We start from the raw sequence: 20,682 nt of genomic DNA, 5'->3' as shown, positions 1-20,682 counted from the left end.
CAGGCAGAGGAGGCAGCTTGTGTCCTGGCAGCTCTGTGACTCTCTGTGGTCATGTTACCCCAGTGTCCTGGCCAAATTACCCCCTGGCCTTTCCCAAACATGGCCTCCTAATAATCCCCATCTCTGAACTGGCTTCATCACTCTGCTCTCCTCCCCACTGAGAGCTGGAGCATCATCCAGGTGGAGGCTGCACACTAGTAGGGGTGGAGGGGATGCCCATTACTTGTAAAGCGCTTTGAGTGGAGTGTCCAGGAAAGAGCTATATGGGTGTAAGGAATCATTATTGTTATTGTTATTGTTGTTATTGAGCTGAGTTTAAAAGAAGGAACCCCGCCTGTCTAAGTAAAGTCCTGAAACAGAGCTCACCATACACCTCTCAGACCTGACTGAATAATAGACCAAACAGGAGGCACTTGGGAACCTTTGTTAGCTCTCGCCCATAAACCACTAATCCTTTACAGCGAACTCATTCAATGTTTCACCAGTTTGATTGAGAATGAGATAAGAGAATTCCTCATTATGTCTGCAGTGAGGGAGTCTAAAACATCCTGTCTGAAGGTATTTCTCATGCAGAACATGATTGACTAGCGTTGATATCGTGTTGAGAGATTTCTGTCAGGTTATTGATCCAGTTGTACAGTTGGGTTTGCCTTGCTATTCATCTTAATACTAGATATACCGTCTTTAAATTATAGGATAAAGGGATATTTTTTTCACATAAATCGCCTTACAATAAGTACGCACTCTAACAAGTTATCAGACCTACATCAAGAACTGTCCTAATCGGGCGACTGTCCATTATCAATCAGAGCAAGTGGATGCTGGGGCTGGACTTGCACGCTGGAAGAGTCCCTCCAAGCCCTTCCACATGCTGTTGTCCGTGCCGTGTCCCTGTCCCGGTGCTGAAACTACGCTTGTCCAGTCCTCCGCAGGAGCTCAGGGAGCAGGGATTTTCTCTTTAGTCCCTGTACAGCGACTCCCTCACTATCAGGATTTACAGCAGGGTGTACAGGGGTTACAGTTACAGCACAGAGCTGACTCTGATATACACTACTTCCTGCTGGGTGTCTGGGACCCCACGGAGCAGTGAGACTGCACACAGGCGTCCAGGAGGTGAGCACAGTTCTAGGCCTCTCACCAGGTCAGGGCGCCTGGGATGAGCCGAAAATGAAATCAGTAAAGACTTTTTTTTCAGGGCTGAGCACCTTGTTTCGTTACGCGATTCTGCCTTTGCCAGGCTCGTACTGAGCACCTTGGGAAGGCAGATTATTATGAGGCGATGCTGCTGCTTCCCACTGATTGCTGTGTAATTACACATTATTATGATTGTGAAGTGTTGTGTTCCCATTTCATTTCGTGCTGCGTCAGTGGTCTTAAGTAAACACATCGCCGCATCGCTCTTGTACTGAGACCAGCGGCGCAGAGAAGTGGGCTTCGGGCCACTCCGGGCTCTGGGAAGAGCAGGATTGATCCCGGCGGTTCCTGGTGGCACCCAGGCTGGTCCGCATTCCTCCAGTCAGCATGTTTCCTCGTGCCTGCCGCTCAGACCCAGCGCACAGTCCTGATCCCTCCTGTTCCGTGAGCGTGTTGCCCAGCAACAGCCCAACCAAAACATTCCAGCCACAGGCGCTCCGCTGTTGCAGAATTGGGATTGCGCAATTCCTGTTCGCTGATGTCAGAACATGCTTTCCCCCCGGGACTGTTATGTCCCTGGATCAATGCACTTTTACAGTGTCCCCAGTTTACCTGTTGGGCTGTTTCTACTCTACGCTCTGCGCGATGCTCTCAGCGCTCTGCACGTGCTGGATGTAGTGTCCTGCTGCAGGTCTGTGATCACCGCTGTGTGCTGGGCTGCCAGTCAGCCCTCTCTCCTGCTCCTCGAACGTTCAGTCCCAGAGCTGCCCCCTTCTGGACGTAGAGCACCCTGGGATCCTTCGAAAAAAGTGCAAAATCAAGGCAAGGAATTAACTGGTTAGTCGGTCTTTTCCAGCCCGGTTTTCCCTTCCCGCAGTGAATCAGCTACCCCCTTCCCTGCCTCTGCTCTGGCTGGCCTCCAGTTGGTGACGTCACCTGTCACACCTTGGAAGGTGGGCGGAGGACTCCCGGATTCCGGCTCAGGATAGGCTGGGAGTGGGAGGAGCAGGCCGGTTGTATAAAAGCTCCCATGTGCTCTGCACCTGCGCTCACACAGAGAGTGTCCAGGAAGGATTTCCCCCACTGTCTCCACACAGAGCTCGCCACTGAAGCCCCAGCCCCGTCAGGTGAGACGCCACGCCGCTGTACGGTAGCTGCACGCTTGCTCAGGCAGAAGGCTTTCAGATTATTGCTGAGGGTCATCTGTACAGAGGCTGAGATGGGAATGCCCCTTGGTTTGCATCGCATTAGAAAGGAATGGACAGTTAAATACGACGCCTGTTCATACATAACTTTGTAGTCTTGATTTTTAGTTCTCAGATTATGGTTGGTTGCTGTACGATGCTAGAGTTGGGTGGTGTGCCGTCTTTTCTGAAGGAGGGGATGTAAAAGGAACTCTCTGCTTGCTCCGACACCAGAGGCTGTCCATGGAGTTCTGCTGAAGGGCTGAGGTCACAGGACCGATGCAGCATCAACTGTTTTTCTCTGGATGAAAAATCTTATTTATATTGCTTGGAAAGCAGTTACTTCTAATTTGAAGGTTTATAACATTGGAATGGATGTTTTGTACAGGGAAGTTACTGTACAGCAGCTTCCTACGATTTCTTCGGCTGTCACTGTTAGATTGTCAGAAGCGCTGTCTGTCCTGCTATGTCTGTCAGCAGAGTTTCCTGCAGAATGTGGTGCTGGGGTGTAGCATGTCGTTGGTTGAGTTGAGTCTCCCCTGTGCGTTTCAGTCGCATAGCGCAGCTCTGCATGGCTTGCAGGGTGTGTCCTATTACTCTGCGCCGCACCTAGTCCTGCCTTCCAAAAAACAGGAGCCTCAGGCTGCAGGAGCTCCTCACTGCTGTCAGGGGCTCCTCCAGGCCTCCTCTCCGGGGTACCAGGGCGCCACCCGCCTCTCTGTGGGGTCCTGATTAGAGCAGAATGATGGGGAAGAGAAGTCTGGTCCTGTTCAGCCAAAACAAGCCCTCTGTTGCTGTGGTAGCCAGTCTGATGAGTTACTCACCCTACAAACACACAGCACACCCCATTAAAACAGGAACAGGCGCAGGTCTTTGAACTTAACTTTTCTTTCACCCATTGTTTCTTATTGACTGATCAGACTTTGATGCAGTGTACAGAGAGTTACTGTAGAAGGTCCTGCTTTCAGTAGGTAGATATGGCCAATGCAGATCATTCCTGTCTGTTTTTAAGACGGACTAATACCATCTTGTTAATTAATTAGCTGTTTGCTAAACAAGCAGATGGATGCAGTGAATGGATCGAAAGGTTCCCTGCATGGGACAGTATAACCGAACCACAGGAGCTGGGCTATCTCGCTCCTGTTCTCATGCTGTTTGCTGGTTTTCAGTTCAGCTTCACTCTTAACCACTCAAGCAAATAAATTATTATCTTAAATTGAGCAGCTCGACAGGTTTTCACAGCTCTTAGGGTGAAAAAATCCTTCTAGAGAGACCTGGGTGGAGTTGGGCACCCCTGGATTAGACAATGCGAGTTCACTGTAGTGATGAAAGAGAAGTCCTTGTTGTTGTTGTGAGGTGTCACCTCTGCATCACTGAGGAACACAGCACTAATGCCACACTAACCAGGCCAGGCTCCTGTCTGGCTACTGCTGTGCTGTGTGGACAGTGGCTTCTCTCCCAACCCTCTGGTTTGGGCAGTCCTGTTTCTGCTGTGATAAGCTGCAGATTAAAGGTAAAAACAGGGGGGTGCCTGTTTTGTCTGTGAGCTGATGTCATTCTGTGTTTTTCGAGTGAATCGCTGCACCTCAGCCCTGTGGTTTGGGTGACTGTGAAGGCAAATAAACACACTCTGTGTCCTGCGTTTGCACACAAAAACACACTGAGGTGACAGCATTCAATCTGTGACATGAGGCTGTTAATGCAGCTCAAGGTACAGTGTTTAGGTCAGTGTTAAGCACAGTATTTAGTGTAAAGGAGTGTTTCACACTAACGAATGCTTGGAAAATACTAGGATAATGGTTTGAGTCTCCCTGCTACTCCTTACAGCAGTGAAAACTGCCATTGTTTGAACCCTTGTGAAGATTTACTGTAGTACTGCATAGTAAAAGAGGAGTGAATTGCAGTAACCCCTGGTAAACTCATGGTGAGACACGAGGAAACCAATACAATGTGATGACGCAGCAGCTGTGTGATACGGGCTTCGGAGAACTGCCCATCCACAATTCCCATTGAAATTTACCCGGATAAGCTTCCGGAAAGGGTGTTTGCTATCTTCTGTCTGTGGAAAAGACTGACGTTAGTGCACAGGATCAGCAGTAAAAGTTAGGAAGCAAGTGCTCTCCACCTGCTTTGAAAAGGAGCGCAGTAATGACACTCTGAAGTAACTCGATGCCTTTATTGATTTAAAGATGAACACAAGGACGCCTCCTGAAAACAGCAGTGATCTGACAGGGGTTTAACGGCCCTCATGACACCAAGGTGTGGCTTAAGAGAGTTGTTTTGCATGAATAGCAACACACTATAACTGCTTATTTAGGTAACTTTGTTTTGCAAGAGTGCAGTCCTGTACAGATACTAAATGATGCATTGTAGCTTTGACAAAAGATAGAGTTCAGTTTCCTCTAGGTTGAAAAAATGGGGTGCTGTACCGTACCCCCTGTCCCCCACAGTTTGCCTGTCATCCGTGCTCATGTGATGAAAGCGACCTTGTCTTGTTTCTTGTTCCAGGTTTTCTCTTGCCTGTCCTCGGATCAGCCCGACAGGAAGCCTGCAGAGTGCATGAGACCCACAGCTGGCCAGATGTCTCAGCTCATCCCCAGCCATGTGCTGCGGGTGGGACAGACCATCTGTCTCTCGTCCAAAGAGGACGTGCTCCCCCTGGGACGCTCCCTGTCCCCAGTCCCATTCCAGGGCTGTCACTCCCTGTCCCAGATCTCCTGCTCCTACTCCTCGGACCCCTGGGCCCCTCATCCGGCCAAGATTCCCAGCAGCCAGCAGGCGGAGCTGACGGACATAGACCCTGACTCCCCGACCCTGGACGTGTCCCTGGACACCCTCAACCAGCTCATCCTGGAGCTGGACCCCTCCTTCGAACCCCTTCCCCTCCACAGTCGCTCGGAGAGAGGAGGGCTCCCGCCAGGCAGGACGCAGGGCGCAGGTACGAACAGCCCGCTTCTGTTTCTCTGCCACACGTCGTGTGGTAGGCGTGAGTGTTTCCGTGCCACATCAGGGCTCACACAGGGGCTCGCCGGGGGTCGGGGTTCAAGGGTCAAAGTTGAGGGGTTAGAGTGTCCCTGGGGTTGGCGAGTGTTTCTGAGCACGATGCCCCTGTTGTTCAAAAGGGATTTCTTGCTCTAATGTGCAACTCAACCCATGAAACAACAGCGACAAAAACAATATAGTACGATATAGTATTTACACTCTACATGAATCATGATGTCTATGTTTAACACTCTGTTTAAGAAGATTGTATATTCAACATAGCTGCAGGCGCTGTGTATTTTAAACCCCACAGCTTGCTGAGATAAAAGTGTGTTGAGAGGTGTCCCTGCCAGGGTAACAAACAGTGTTTATAATATACAGGGAGGTACAGTAAATGTAAACATCCTTGTCCGCGATGCACAGACTGTAGATTCACTGCAGCAGAGAGATCCTTTGCGCTTGAAAGCCTGTAAATTGGGCCGCAGGACAGGAGCAGCGCAGTGTGCTCGGGCCGCCCCCTGGGCAGGGCTGGCCGGGGTGCGGACACGGGGGGAGCAGCCGAGCGGTCTGGGCTTGCTCAGTGTGCGCCCGCAGGGCAGGGCCGGGCCAGGTGAGAGCTGCCTGTTGTTCCAGCACTGCGCGGGAACGCGCCAACACCCAGGTAACAGCCCTGCAGACGGCTCTCCCCCTGCTCCGGCTGCGGAGCTCCCGCCCTCCCGCGGAGCCGCTATCTTCCTGGCGGTGTTGACTGTGCGTTTCCTAGCAGCTGAGAAACACCGCACGCTGGTAACCCTGGAGATGGACATGTATTAGTAAACGTGTGTTAATGACATTCTTCTGTGGCTGATTAGGAGAGATGTGAAAACATTCTGATGAAAGAGGGCTCTGGCATTGTTAAGAGGGGAGAGAGGTTGATCGAGGAGGCAAATATCTCAACTCTATGAGACATTGAAATCGTCAGGGGTGGAACTCTGGCCAGGGCAGGAGCACAGGAGTGACCAGGTCTGACCAGGGCAACAGGACAGGGGTGACCAGGTCTGGCCATAACAACAGGACAGGGGTGACCAGGTCTGACCAGGGCAGGAGCACAGGAGTGACCAGGTCTGACCAGAGCAACAGGACAGGAGTGACCAGGTCTGACCAGAGCAACAGGACAGGAGTGACCAGGTCTGACCAGGGCAGGAGCACAGGAGTGACCAGGTCTGGCCATGGCAACAGGACAGGGGTGACCAGGTCTGACCAGGGCAGGAGCACAGGAGTGACCAGGTCTGGCCATGGCAACAGGACAGGGGTGACCAGGTCTGGCCATGGCAACAGGACAGGGGTGACCAGGTCTGGCCAGGGCAGGAGCACAGGGAATCAAGGCAAGTAGTGCAGCTCTGAGTCCGACTGAGCCGAGCGCATAATAAAAAAGAGAAGTAAGAATAGTTTTTGTGTCTTAATGACTTAATCTCTTCACTCTGAGAGCAGGGCAGCCTCAGCCTCTCCTCAGTCGAATTCGGACAGCGATCCCTGTCCCCTGTCCCCACCTCGGAAAACCGAGCCTGTTTTAAATGTGCCAGCGAGCAGCGCTCGCCTCCTGCAGGACGCGGTATCTCTCCGTGTCCTTCCGTGACCTCCCCGCTCGTACAGGGGAGAGGAGGGGGAGCGTCCCCGCCCTGTCTCTGTGGTGCTGTGCCAGGCGGCGGGGCACGGGGCGCGGGGTGTGGGGACACACGCCCCCACCGCAGGCAGAGTAACCCTGCAGGGCAGGAAACCGTGTGTGTCGGTACAGGAAGTGCCGAAGAGAACTTCATTCAGTACTGCTGTGCTTTAGAGACCTCCAGTTCTGGCTACTCAATAAGGATTGTATTCCTGCGTGCGTGGTATGGTCTTGGCAAAGGGAGGCAGTCTTCATTCCTGTTGTGAGTGTGCCTCAGCTGGGTTGGGTGTCTAAATATTTGTCTTATAAATCACTGCCTACTCAGGGTGTTGAAATGCACTAGACTGTGAGTCTTCGCTAATTAACCTGACGACAACAGGGCGATCAGCTAACACCCTTTTATCCAGACAGCAGGCTCTGGACCAGGTCTGTATGCAGCATTAGCAAGACACAGTGCGCAGCTAAGGAACAGGGAAATTATAGCCCAGAGGGTATGTTTTGCTCTGTGATGTCATGTGCTGCTTAGTTTATTTCATAACCTGGGGACCCTCCCAGGCAAGTGGCTGTGGCACCACACCGGAGTTTCTAAAGCACTGCTGCAGGGGGTTCGTGCTCTGACATCACGCTTTGTTGGCACAGGGGAGAGATTCCTGTGTGAAACCTGATTAAATTGGTCATCATATGAGGGTCCTCGCCCCAGGCAAACACAGTGGAAGGGCAGCATTTGACTTCAGCGCTGCCGAAACCCATTGATCAATACATATCAGTCTCACAAGCGGCCGTCTGCATCCGACCACCCAGCACGATGTGCTCGAACGGCCCTTCTGAGTTTCTAAATGTTTAGTCTGGTTGCTGTGGTAAAGGCCTGGCAGCATTTTTAAGCACAGATCTTTGTCAAACCTTGGGAGAGCCTAGAGGGGTACAGGAAAGTGCAACTCAGACTGCAGGACGTCACGGTAATGCAGAGAAGTCTGTCTGTGTGGAGTCTGCATGCTCCCCCTGTTCCCCCAGGAACAGATCAGGGAGGGCAGGTGGGATCAGGGTCGCTGTGAACATGTGGATTTTCTCTCCTCCCCGTGCAGACTCCCCCGACGAGGATGTGTCCCAGGCAGTGCTGGTGCCCAGGGGGTGTTCCTCCCACGCCAGCAGTGGCCCGGCAGGCTCCGTCTCCAAGGTGTCCCGCAGTAGGCCCATTCCCGCTCGCTCTCCCAGGGGCAGCAGCTGCTCCCCCAACGGCACCCTGGTCTTCTCCAGCTCCCCGAGCGCCTCCAGCACCCTCCCGCCACTGCCGTGCTCCCGGCCCAGAGCCACCGGCGCGTTCCCGCCGCAGCACGGCGACCACCAGCTCTCCTGCTCCCCGGGGGCGCTGCCACCCACCCGCCACAGGGTCAGCGCCAGCTCCCTGCTCTCCACCTCGCCCGGCTCCGACACCAGCTACATCACGGGCAGGTCAGTGGGTGCCGTGCTCTCCAGAGAGCTCCATTTTCACCAGCCTGACTCGCGTCTCCACGACAGTGAACTATCTGTGGATTTCCAAGTTACAGGTGGCCTGAACAGAAGGACACAGGTCTGGGAAGGAGTTTCAGTTGGCAGTGAAAGGCTAGAGCTCCCCAACATCAGCGCTGCAGAGCTGAAACAGCGCAAAATCTGTGTGGAGTTTTTTTTTTTTTGGAAGTCCTAGAACCGTGCTGAATTCCTCCTGTTTTGCAAATCCCTAACGCCCACTTCTCCTTCTCCCAGCTGCCACTCCCTGCTCAGCGCGGACGCGGAGAGCTCCGACCAAAGACGGTTTGGGTTCTCGGGCTCCTTCAGTAACATCGCCAGCCCCTACCCACAATCCCCAGGGCCCCAGAAGCCCTTCTTCTCCGAGCACAGCCTGGCGGCCGACGCCAAGCCCCCCCCTGCCAGGGGCCCCCAGGCCCTCTCCCCGCCGGGACTCCCCAGCAGCTGCCCTGCCTCGGTGGCCAGCTCGCTGGTCGACATCCCCGTGTTGCTGGTCAATGGCTCGCCGCCCCGAGACAGCCAGGCCTGCAGGGGGCGCCCCTCCTCCTGCGGGGGCCCCGCTGCTTCCACCCTGCAGAGGAGCTGCAAGGCCTCCAGCACGTCTGCTCTCCACGGTAAGGGTTCGCCGAAGGGCAGGGAGAGGGGCCAGCCACCCCCCCCCCCCCAGGCCCCCCCAGCTCTGACCGCTCCTCCGCCTCTCCCAGGTGACGGGTCCGGCGCGCTGCCCTCCATGAAGTTCGTGATGGACACGTCGCAGTTCTGGTTCCGGCCGCACATCACTCGCGAGGAAGGTAAGCTGGGCCAGGGGTGACTGGACCGGGCCAGCCCAGAACTCGGCCTGCCGCAGGCCCCGTTCGCAGGGGGCTGTTTGTTACCGTTATGCACCAGTAAAACCGCCAAGCCCAGATCAAATCACAACCTTCGCCCTCCTCTTCGCTGCAGACTACAAAGCCAGTTCTTGATGTCTCTTTTTTTTTTTTTACAAAGCCTGCCTCTGTACTCACTGGAGACCTGGCATCAAACACGGGCTTGATTTGAAAATGACAGAAGACCTTAGGTTGTTGATATTGTAGTGGGTAATTGCCCTCGCCATTCCCACCTCAGGTCGGGCCTCCACCGTCACTCAACAGGGAACCCACTGGCTGAGGCCCCTTCTATTCACAGAGAAGGGCGGTGACGTCACAACCTGTAACGTCGGCCGTATGCGTTACAGTATCACTGTCCTAACCTTCTCGAGCAAACCGAACCGCATCGCTGCTGCTCTGGAGTCCTCTGCCAGGCTGCTCTTCCTGGTGCTGGAGAGTGAAGTAGTCTCTGGGGAGGACACTGTGATTGTGTTCTAGTCGAGAGGGGGCAGAGCCATCGCCCCAGAACCTTTCCTCAGAGCTGCCTCTCTGTTCCAGCCGACGCACTCCTGAGGGACAGGGAACCCGGGTCCTTCATCGTGCGGGACAGCACCTCGTATCGCGGCTCCTTCGGCCTGGCCCTGAAGGTCCAGGAAGTGCCAGCCAGCGCCTCGGGAACCGGCAAGTCAGGTACCTGTCGCAGATGGCCCCAGCAGGAGATACCTGCCTCTGCTTTCGATCATAATAACTCCTCACACTTATATAGCTCTTTCCTGGACACTCCACTCAAAGCGCTCTACAGGTCATGGGGATCCCCTCCACCAGCACCAGTGTGCAGCCCCACCTGGATGATGCACCAGTCCTCTCCCCACACACCAGCTCTCAGTGGGGAGGAGAGCAGAGTAAGGAAGCCAGTTCAGAGGAGGGATTATTTGGAGGCCATGTTTGGGAAAGGCCAGGGGGAAGGAAATTTTGACCAGGACACCGGTCAAACTCTTTCTCTTTTTGAGAAACGCCCTGGGATTTTTAATGACCACAGAGAGTCAGAACCTCAGTTTTACGTATAATCTGAAAGACGGCACCTTTTTACAGTATAGTGTTCCCATCACCATACTGGGGCATTAGGACCCAAACAGATCGCAGGGTGAGTGCCCCCTACTGGACCCACTAACACCTCTTCCAGCGGCAGCCTCAGCTTTCCCAGGAGTCTCCCCTCCAGGTACTGACCAGTCTCACACCTGCTGAGCTCCAGTGGGCTGCCAGCTGGGAGCTGCAGGGTGACAGAGCTGCTGGCTAGTTTTCAGCTTTAGTCTCCTTCTGGACTGGACTGGACTTCAGGCTGACAGCACAGATTACTCTCCACTGGAACCAGGGGTGTCCTTGCTGAAGTGATTGAGGCTTCCTCAGAGGCTCTGGGCTTGTGTCAGACACACCGGGATGTGCTCTCCATAAACACTTTCCCTCAGGGGACAATAAAAATCTGATCTCATCTCTTCCAGGAGAGGGCGCCACCGAGCTGGTGAGGCACTACCTCATCGAATCCTCCGCCAGAGGAGTGCGCCTGAAGGGCTCGTCGGAGGAGCCCTACTTCGGTGAGTCCTGCTGCAGAGACTCCAGACCTGGGCGGATCAATACGCTGTTGCACTAATCAACCAGGGAAAACACAATGGCTTGTTTTTATGCTTGTCTTGCTGCCTGTAATGGAACGTTACTGAGAAAAAGTGTTTTATCCTAAAAATGTTGTTTATGGACAGAGCTGTGCTGCAGAAGCAGCTGGATACTTAGAACAAAGTGTGATAGCACCCAGCTCGTCAAGGGCAGGCGATGTTTTAACAATGTTTATCTCTACTGCTTGAAGAAGGGAGTGTGAGAAACTATTTGAATAACTGCTCTTCTTTGCTTAAAGCAAAAACCTATAAGAAATGGAAAATTACTGCTTTGCCTGTCCTTGAAGTGTTGCATCAGCTTAAAAAAAAGATATAAAACAAGGGCTCTCCCTGCTTGCTTTTGAATCGGCCTTCACTTCTCTGCACAGACCAGTGATGGCTTTTTCCCATATTGCAATATGAATAAAGACCTTACCGAGGGAATGAGAACACCTCTCCTGGCTCTTCTTTGATAAAATTCCCTGCTATTCATGCCGCAGTAGATCACAGACACCAGGGGACCAGTTACGGACGAGTGGAGAGGATCCGTCCTGTTTGGCCTGTTTAGTAGTTTTATGTGTTAAATTGATCCCAGGATCTCATCCAGCCATTTCTTGCGAGAGCTTCAGAAACACGGCTGCAACATTACTGCACTCCTGCATAGTGTCAGACTGTGAAGAATTCAGCAGGAGAGCTTGCGACTTTGCTAGTGCCACTTTGTGAACTGTGGTCAGCTCTGCTAAAGGTGTCTGTGCCTCTTCGGATGTCTGAGCAAAGTGTCTTTCTTCTGACGCAGGGAGCCTGTCCGCCCTGGTGTATCAGCATGCCATCACCAGCTTCGCTCTGCCCTGCAAGCTGCTCATCCCCGGGCACGGGGGCACCCCCTGCTCCCCGACACCCCCAGGTAAGAGTCCGAGTCTCCCCCAGAACTGCCTCCACCCCAGATCACTGCATGAGCATGACATTGCACCTCTTACCAGGATACAGCTGAGTGACATACGAGACACTGCTATGACATCATGGTGGAGCGGTGCCAGCTTACTGTGGTGAACTGCTTGACAAGGGTGTCGTCAGCGGGTTCAAGCTCCTGCAGTTCTCTGGAGGAGATTGAAACACCTGCGCGTCCCAGTTGAATTGCTCTTTTGCTCTCACTGTCGGACAGTGGAAGTTTTACGGGAATAAGGAGGCAAGTGTGGGCTGTCAGCACCTGCGGTCTGCAAAGCACCTGGAAGGGATCCCACTGCTGTTTACGGCAACAAGAGCCTTATTCCAAGATCAGGAATGTGATCGGAGCTCCTGCAGAAAAAATTGAAAACAAATTCTCTTTTGTCCTGGACCGTAACTGAGTCGGTTAGCACAAAAAGCACAATGTTCCACTGTGGCCCTGTTTTGTAAGTGCAAGTCAGAATTGCACTCACTTTCTTTAAGAAAAAATAGCTGTTTCCAGTCCTTCGCTGGGTGCTACGCCAGCCCTCTGCTTGCGGCCCAAGTGTCTCAGGCGGGGCTGCTGCCAGTTCAGGCCTCATGGTGACGAATGCTTCTCCTTCTGCACAGATCCCTCAGCGAAGGAAGACCATGGTCCCGACGCGTCAGCACGGCCAGAGAAAGTCACAGCTGGTAGGTGTCGTGGCTCTGTACGTGAAGCGTGCTCGTGTCCACGTCCCCAACATGAAAGCCTTCAGTGCTTACAGGAATATTACAAAGCTGTGACACGAATCCACTGTTCACCACTATTCACTGTGCACCACTGCTGTATTTGTGCTCGGTGACCCTCCAGTCTCTGTCCTGCACACTGGGATTCAGTTTGACCTGAGTCCCATGAGCCCACTAGAAACGAGGGGGAGCACATTTGACCCACCTAGCTTGGTTGGTTACTAGAACCTAACTGATCTGAGGATCCCACCCAGCCTTTTTTCTTATACCAAACCAGGGTGTGAGCTTTAATAACATGGCTGGGTAGTGTCACGGATGTCGGAAGGGACGAACTGTGGAATGGCAGGAGAGCGAAGTAGACCCTATGCGTAGCGCGAGACGGGGGTTAGCCCGGGCTCAGCTGTTCAGAAAATGCAATATAGAAACCTATGCCCTCACGTAGCGGACGTGGGGCAACCTGGTGCTAGGTGGGTCTCAGGACATCCGAACCTCAGTGCTGAGCACAGGAGCAGAGCAGAAGCAGGAAATAAATAGGCTACACAACAAGACACACCAGAAAGACATGAATAATCCCAGGGAACCAGGAACAGGAGAGAAGTAGAGCGCCCTCTAGGTGTACTGGGCGTGACAGGTAGCTTCTGCAATTCTCTTCAATACTTCATATTCTCACCACCATGTGTATAAAAACAGTTTCAGTTCCTCTGTAGGGTTTGTGTGTCACTGCTGGTTTATGCAGGGAGTCCACTGGCTTGACTTTGCCAAGTGGGGGATTTTGAATACTTGAATGTGGTCCCCCAGATGTGGTGAAGCTCTGTATTATGTGATCCGCTTAGAGCCCTGGAATGTTACACTCAGAGTAAAGCTGAGCCAACCCCAGTGGAGTCGTGGATTGGTGAAGCAGGTTGCATATGCAGGGAGATCAAGGCACAGCAAAGTGTGTTCAGTGGCTCCCTGTCTCACCCCCCCCTGCCCTCGCTGTCCCCTGCAGCCTGTAACTTCCTGTTCCTGAGCTCCGTGAACACCGAGACGCTGACTGGGCCGCTGGCCGTGCAGAAGGCCGTCTCCGTCACCTTCCAGGGCTCGGCGCTGCCCACCCCCACCATCGTCAACCTCAAGGTCTCCGCCCAGGGCGTCACGCTGACTGACGTGCAGAGGAAGTAAGAGCACTCTCGCCGCCGGCGCTGTCCTGACCCGACGCGCCCGAGGGCTGAGGTCCAGTCAGAACCAGCGCTTAGCTTCTGCTTTTAAAATTGCAGTGAATCACAAAATTCCCACTGTCGAAATATCAACAAACCCAACTTTGAGATACAGTTGATAATAACTGCTTACACTTATATAGCGCTTTTCTGGACACTACACTCAAAGTGCTTTACAGGTCTCCCCTCCACCCCCACGAGTGTGTAACCCCACCTGGATGATGCGCCGGTACTCTCCCCACTCAGCAGCTCTCAGTGGGGAGGAGAGCAGAGTGATGAAGTCAGTTCAGAGATGGAGATTATTAGGAGGCCATGATTGGTAAAGGCCAGGGGGAAATTTAGTCAGGTCACCGGTGTAACACCCCTACTCTTTTCGAGAAACTCTGTGATTTTTAATGACCGCAGAGTCAGGACTCAGTTTTACGTCTCATTCAAAGGATATCACATTTTCACAGTATAGTGTATAGGGCATTAGGACCCACACAGACCACAGGGAGAGCGCCCCCTGCTGGCCCCACTAACACCTCTTCCAGCAGCAACCTCAGCTTTCCCAGGAGTCTCCCATCCAGGTACTGGCCAGGCTCACACCTGCTGAGCTCCAGTGGGCTGCCAGCTGGGAGCTGTTGGCTAGATATAGATTACTTTTGCATGCTGTGGCAGAGATGGAGCACAGGACAGTGGAATCCTGGTAAAACCATTTTAAAGCTTAGTGAGGCGAACCATGGCAAAGCAAAATACAAGCGTTAGCCTGTCAGAAAAACCAACAACAACACCAACAGTATCTTCAGAAGGGTTCTGACTTGCAAATGCAAATCTTTGAGAGCCTTAAAGAACACTTAAGTGTTATTTGGATCAGAAATGTGAATTACTGTTTTAACAAACTGACCCCAGGAGAGGATTTCAAATCCTGGTGCAGCAGACGTGTTTCTGTGAGTCTGGCGGAAGCTGGGACCGGCTGGGTTGGCCCTCTCACTAATCCACTGGCTTGTCTCTCCTCCTCAGGCTGTTCTTCCGAAGGCATTATCCCACACACCTGCTGAGCTACTGCGGAGAAGACCCTGAAGGAAGGAAGTGAGTCCGGCCTCTCTCTCTCTTACTGTCTCCACAAGGCAAAGTTCTACTGTTTCATCCCTTTACGTTCTTGTTAGGCTCTAGAAAAACAGATTAGTTACCTTGTGGTGAAATTGCAGTGCTATCCTCCGACATCAGCCCCAGGGGTACCCAGCCTCAGGTGTGGAGAGGAGGCTTAACATCTGTCTCCAGTGTTTCTCCAGGCTGTCTAGAGCAACACAGAGACAGACATGGACAGACACTCACCCACCCAGTCGTAACCCTCCCTATTAACTCTTTCACTTTTGCCTTCCTTACACAGGTGGCAGAAAGACTGCAGATCTGCCAGGTAAGACTGACCGCTACATTTGAACCACAGTTTCTAATAAACTCCCCAGCCATCTGGCTGTACATACTTAGTCTGTTTCTCTTTGTCCCCGCTCTTTCTGTAGGATTTTCGGGTTCGTGGCAAAGGGCCCAGACGTCAGCATGGAGAACGTCTGCCACCTGTTTGCGGAGTACGACAGCCTGCAGCCTGCCAGCACTGCCATCAGCCTGGTCACTAGTCTCCTTGCCCAGCAGGAGGCGCTCCAGTAGACCAAACCCCCCTGTGCCCAGCCAGGCCAGCCAGGCCAGTATCAGGAAAGAACGGGCCGACCTGGACAGTATTGTGCGTGGCCAGGACATGCCATCGTCAACAATACTGTGATATTCAGACCTTTCAGTCCACCAGACTGGAGCACAATGTGGCCGATCAGTAAATGCTATAGTGCAAGCCGGAGGATGCTGAGATGGGCCACGTTTCTCAACAAAAGACTTTGGCCAGAGGTATGGAGACTGGGGATGCCAAGCCCCAGATGCCACCCCCCACCAATACACTCTGTGCACTTGGGAGCAATTCTCCAACCGCCCTTAAGATCTCAGCACACCCAACAAAACTAAAGTCAATCAGATGGACTTCTAGAATTAATCGAAGACAGGAATAAGGATTTTGCCGAATATCTTGTGGGCTTGGTCCATGGTCCAGGGCTCATCATCCAAGACATATTTGCTTAGACTGCTGCATGGTCTCCAATTTTCATTATGAAACAAGTTGCATTGATCCAGTTCCCATTTTCACAGTCCATATGTTAGAGTACAGTTACTGGCTCTCACTTCTGCAGCTGCTGGCCCTGCGGCTGAAGAGCGTTTACTCGCGCAGAGCAGAGCGGCTGAGCTCTGAATGTTGTTTTAATTATCTGCTGCACAAGACGTGGATTATAGACCGCATCTTGAAAGTGTTTGAACTGAACTGCGTTGCACTTTGCCAGCCTGAGCACTCTGCAGGCGATCTGTCCCTGTCCTGGACAGCCAGCCTGTTTTAATGCTTTCGCGTTTGGGTCTCGTGGCTCTTACCTCTGTTGTGGTGTGTCAGAAACGTCCAGTTAAGGCAATATTCTGCCCCAGATGAGGTTGTCTGCTGATCTTAATGTTTATGAGGAAACTGCCAGCACTAAAGTTATTTATGTGTGCGTTTGTTTGTATTATAATTTTAACCAGATGTTTTATAATGTTATAATAAACTTATCAGAGATACGCAGAGCGTGTTGAAAATGGGTGTCCTTCACAAAAGCTTTTACAGCCAGTAAACTGTATTTGCTCTTTAAATGAGGTCATTTACTAAAGATAACAGGTCAATCGAATCCAGCTGTTTTCCAGAGCGTGTTCTAATACGCTTGCACAGGTGTTCTGTGTGGCCGTGTGGACAGTGCAGTGGCTCAGTGGACACAGGAGGGACTGTCCAGGTGTAGGTGTGCTGGGAAGAGCTGTGTGGTTCCTCGCCCACGGGCACTGGGTTGGTTTTTATTGTCTGGGCCGGCTTAACCTGCAGTGCCCAGCTCCTGCTCCTTCTCTGTGCTGCCAGTCTTGTGAATGTTTTCAAGCCGTCTTTCTGATCGACGGTCTTCCTTCCTTCCTCCCTGCCTGCCTGCTCACCTCTTGTCCTCGCTGGACAGCCTCTCTGACCAGCCTGCTGTCCCTTAGGCTGTTTGATGTTGAAGCCGCCCCTTTGTTGCTTGGACTGTGACTGACCTCTTGGAGAGGTGCTCTCCTCTCCAAGCATTGTGATCAGCTGCTGAGCCCTGATCCAGTCAGGACAGGCCCGGCAGCACCTCTCCTGCCCCCTCCAGCCTGGTGCAGCTTGTGTGTCTGAGCAGGAGGCTGAATGAAGCCCATCTGTCCCCCGTCCCCTGTTCCTGCCCCCCTGCTGAAAGCTGGCTACTCTCTTTATCCACTTGATTCCGATTTCAACCAGGAGTCCCTGAAATATGACTTATATATTGTCTGAAAGCCTGCTGCTGTCACCTGTGTTACAGCTGGCTGGGCACCCCAGGAAACCAGCAGCTATTACCCTAATTCCAACATTGCAAAGAGACTGTGATGAGTACTCACATCTGCTGAACCCCAAACATCAGTGCGTTCGTTACTACCTGAAAAATAAAGCCTATTAAAAACAGAAGTGAAACAGGGTAATTCATGGTTTGCTGATGGCTTCTTCTTCTGGATCTCTGAATATTCTCTGTCCCTAGTTCAAGTGCAGCTTCAGATACTGCCCGTCCTGATCGCCTGCTGGATTGTATGGAACACTGTGCAGGGATCCGTGGGACTTGCCTTCGCTGGTGTGGCTCCTGAGTCACTCACAGGAGACAGTTTGCAGTTCTTGCCTGTTTTAGATTGAATGATGTAGCCATCACACGGGGAGGGCTGTGTGCACGTACTGCGGGTTTCTCTGCCACTGGGCACTTGGATTCTCTGTTATACTGATGACACTGGAATTTGCGTGCAGCTCGGGTACAGCTTCTCCAGTCTCTGCACTTTACAGGCGTCTGTCTGACATCGCAATGCTTCCTGACTCCCAGAAGTGGCTTCCCAAACCCACAGACTGTAGGCTAATCCTGTTCAACTGAAGCCTTAAAGGCAGCAGCCATATCACTCTGCAACTCACAACTGGCAGCCCACTGAAGCTAAGCAGGTGTGAGCCTGGTCAGTACCTGGATGGGAGACCTCCTGGGAAAAACTAAGGTTGCTGCTGGAAGAGGTGTTAGTGGGGCCAGCAGGGGGCGCTCACCCTGTGGTCCATGTGGGTCCTAATGCCCCAGTATAGTGATGGGAACACTATACTGTAAACAGGTGCTGTCCTTCGGATGAGACGTAAAACCGAGGTCCTGACTCTCTGTGGTCATTAAAAATCCCAGGGCGTTTCTCGAAAAGATTAGGGGTGTTACCCCAGTGTCCTGGCCAAATTTCCCATTGGCCCTTACCAATCATGGCCTCCTAATAATCCCCATCTATGAACTGACATCTATGAAGATGTTCTAATGAATCTAATGAACATCTTCATTACTCTGCTCTCCTCCCCAATGAGAGCTGGTGTGTGGGGAGTGTTCTGGCGCACTATGGCTTCCATTGCATCATCCAGGGGATCTGTAAAGTGGAGTGTCCAGAAAAGCGCTATATAAGTGTAAGCAATTATTAATTAGTCAGCATGCGTAGGCTGCAAAGGAACAAGTAATAGGTTTATTCCATGCTGAAGAAAAGAAGAAAGAACACAACGTTTCAGCCGTGAGGCCTTCTTCAGGTGTGAGAGAGACAGGGCAGTAGGCAAAGGTAAAGTAGCGGGAGAACAAAGGTTGGGAGGGAGGAGGAGTGAGAGGCGGGAGCAGGGAGCGGGAGAACAAAGGTTGGGAGGGAGGAGGAGTGAGAGGCGGGAGCAGGGGACAGAAAGAGAGGCCAATCAAGAGGTGTGAAGTCAGAATGGGTGCAGAGAGGTGTGAAATGAAACTTCCAATGAATGGAGAAAATTTAAAAGAACAGTAGTCTGTCGTTAAGAGAAGGGAGAATGTGTGATCCTAGCTGCAGAATAATTTTGGTTTCGGTGGTCTTTCTGATGTATGAGTTCGGAAAACCGTCTTTGAGAACACAGACGGAGAGATTAGAGTGGTCGTGGCCGTCAGAGGTGAAATGAGAAACAATGGGCTTGGAGAGATCTTTAATCTTCACAGCCCTGACGTGTTCTCTGAAGCGGTCTCCGAGTCTCCTTCCTGTTTCTCCAATGTAGATGGCTGGGCATTTACTGCAAGAGATCCAGTAAATAAGGTTGCTGGAGGTACAAGATGCTGTCCGGGTGATCCGGAATTGTCCTGAGGGGCCTTGAATGAGTGTGGTGGTGGATGTGTACTTGCAGGTGATACAGCGAGCTCTGTTGCAAGGGAAAGTGCCTGGTGTGGATGGTTGTTGAGGGCGGTCAAGGGAGCTGTGAACAAGGAGGTTACGCAGATTAGGTGGTCGGCGATATGAGATGATAGGGCGATCAGAAAAGAGGGCCACAATTATTAATTATTATTATAAAGGGGCTTTTCGATACAACCCGGAGAAGCTGGGACTTCAACTGGGCAAAGCTACTCAGGTGGAAACCTGAGCAGCCTAAACAGGCTTGTCTGTTCATGATAATGTTTATTCCACGCTGAAAAGAGACGAAGGAAAACACAAGGTATCGGCTGAGGCTCCAACTGCCGAAACGTTGCATTTTCTTTCTTCTCTTTTCAGCGTGGAATAAACCTATTACTTGTTCCTTTGCAGCCTACGCATGCTGACGCAGCTGCCCACCTGTCCATAATAATACTGTTTGTGCCAGGACTGAAGCTACTCTGCCTCATCACATTACTCCTGTCTTATATAAAATGCATCAGCTCCCTTCGGAGCTCAGACTGGAGGACCTCCTGTTAATTAATGAGGTGCTCCAGGTTAGTTTAAGGACCTATTGCACGAGTACAGCCCAGATTTTAACCTGAGGTCTGCCGTGTCTGGCCTCCTCATTCCGCTGAAGACCGACCTCCTCGAAACTGGTGAGGGTGGCAGTTCATTTAAAAGATCATCTGGACTGGGTTCATCTGGATCTGTATGCGACTTCAGGTTTCGGCCACAAGGTGGCAGCATGTAGCTGTGCATCTTTGCAGAACACCTGAACGTAATCAAAGAGTGGCTTCATTGTTCCGCCTCAATAGTCAGGAGAAAACTATCTTATCCACTACCCTAGTGCCGATGTAATGTGATATACAGAAGGTATGCTGTCGGACAATTAGAGGTTCTCTTTCTCTAAAAACTTCGGTATTTCTCTTTTTATCTTGGTTTTCATGTCACCCGTGTTCTGTTCCTCGGTGTACCCTTTAAACTGCCCGATATTTGCCCTCGGCTCCCTCATCCTGTTTTCTCCCGGGGTCTCGGGACAGGAAGCGGACGGCAGTTTCTCCACAGTCCGCAAACCGGCACCAGCAACCCTGATTGTTTGGCGGCTGCTGTGGCTTGATATAATTTGTAGAAGGAACGGAAGAGAATTGAGCCTGCTGTATACTGTATGTTTGGAAAGCCGAGCAGACCGAGACTGCGATGTTGAGTCAGAATGGGTGCAGAGAGGTGTGAAATGAAACTTCCAATGAATGGAGAAAATTTAAAAGAACAGTAGTCTGTCGTTAAGAGAAGGGAGAATGTGTGATCCTAGCTGCAGAATAATTTTGGTTTCGGTGGTCTTTCTGATGTATGAGTTCGGAAAACCGTCTTTGAGAACACAGACAGAGAGATTAGAGTGGTCATGGCCGTCAGAGGTGAAATGAGAAACAATGGGCTTGGAGAGATCTTTAATCTTCACAGCCCTGACGTGTTCTCTGAAGCGGTCTCCGAGTCTCCTTCCTGTTTCTCCAATGTAGATGGCTGGGCATTTAATGCAAGAGATCCAGTAAATAAGGTTGCTGGAGGTACAAGATGCTGTCCGGGTGATCCGGAATTGTCCTGAGGGGCCTTGAATGAGTGTAG

The 20,682-nt window shown here is 52.0% G+C and overlaps 1 protein-coding gene across 1 annotated transcript; it reads left to right on the top strand.

The window, feature by feature from the left end:
* The first annotated feature begins 2,185 nt into the window (after positions 1-2,185).
* On the top strand, positions 2,186-16,408 carry LOC148814839 (tensin-4-like). The gene is made up of 13 exons (XM_088906408.1): positions 2,186-2,261; positions 4,827-5,256; positions 8,025-8,391; positions 8,683-9,059; positions 9,150-9,236; positions 9,849-9,980; positions 10,790-10,882; positions 11,733-11,840; positions 12,491-12,553; positions 13,578-13,746; positions 14,788-14,856; positions 15,158-15,184; positions 15,288-16,408. The coding sequence occupies exons 2-13, from the start codon at positions 4,878-4,880 to the stop codon at positions 15,430-15,432; spliced, it is 2,016 nt and encodes a 671-aa protein (XP_088762534.1). The 5' UTR covers positions 2,186-2,261; positions 4,827-4,877; the 3' UTR covers positions 15,433-16,408.
* The last annotated feature ends 4,274 nt before the right edge of the window (positions 16,409-20,682 follow it).

Source organism: Atractosteus spatula, chromosome 26 (assembly GCF_055471065.1).
Source record: "Atractosteus spatula isolate fAtrSpa1 chromosome 26, fAtrSpa1.hap1, whole genome shotgun sequence".
In the NCBI taxonomy this organism is placed as follows: domain Eukaryota; kingdom Metazoa; phylum Chordata; class Actinopteri; order Semionotiformes; family Lepisosteidae; genus Atractosteus; species Atractosteus spatula.
The sequence above is the reverse complement of the archived record's forward strand: the minus strand, read 5'-3'. Positions and strand labels throughout refer to the sequence as shown.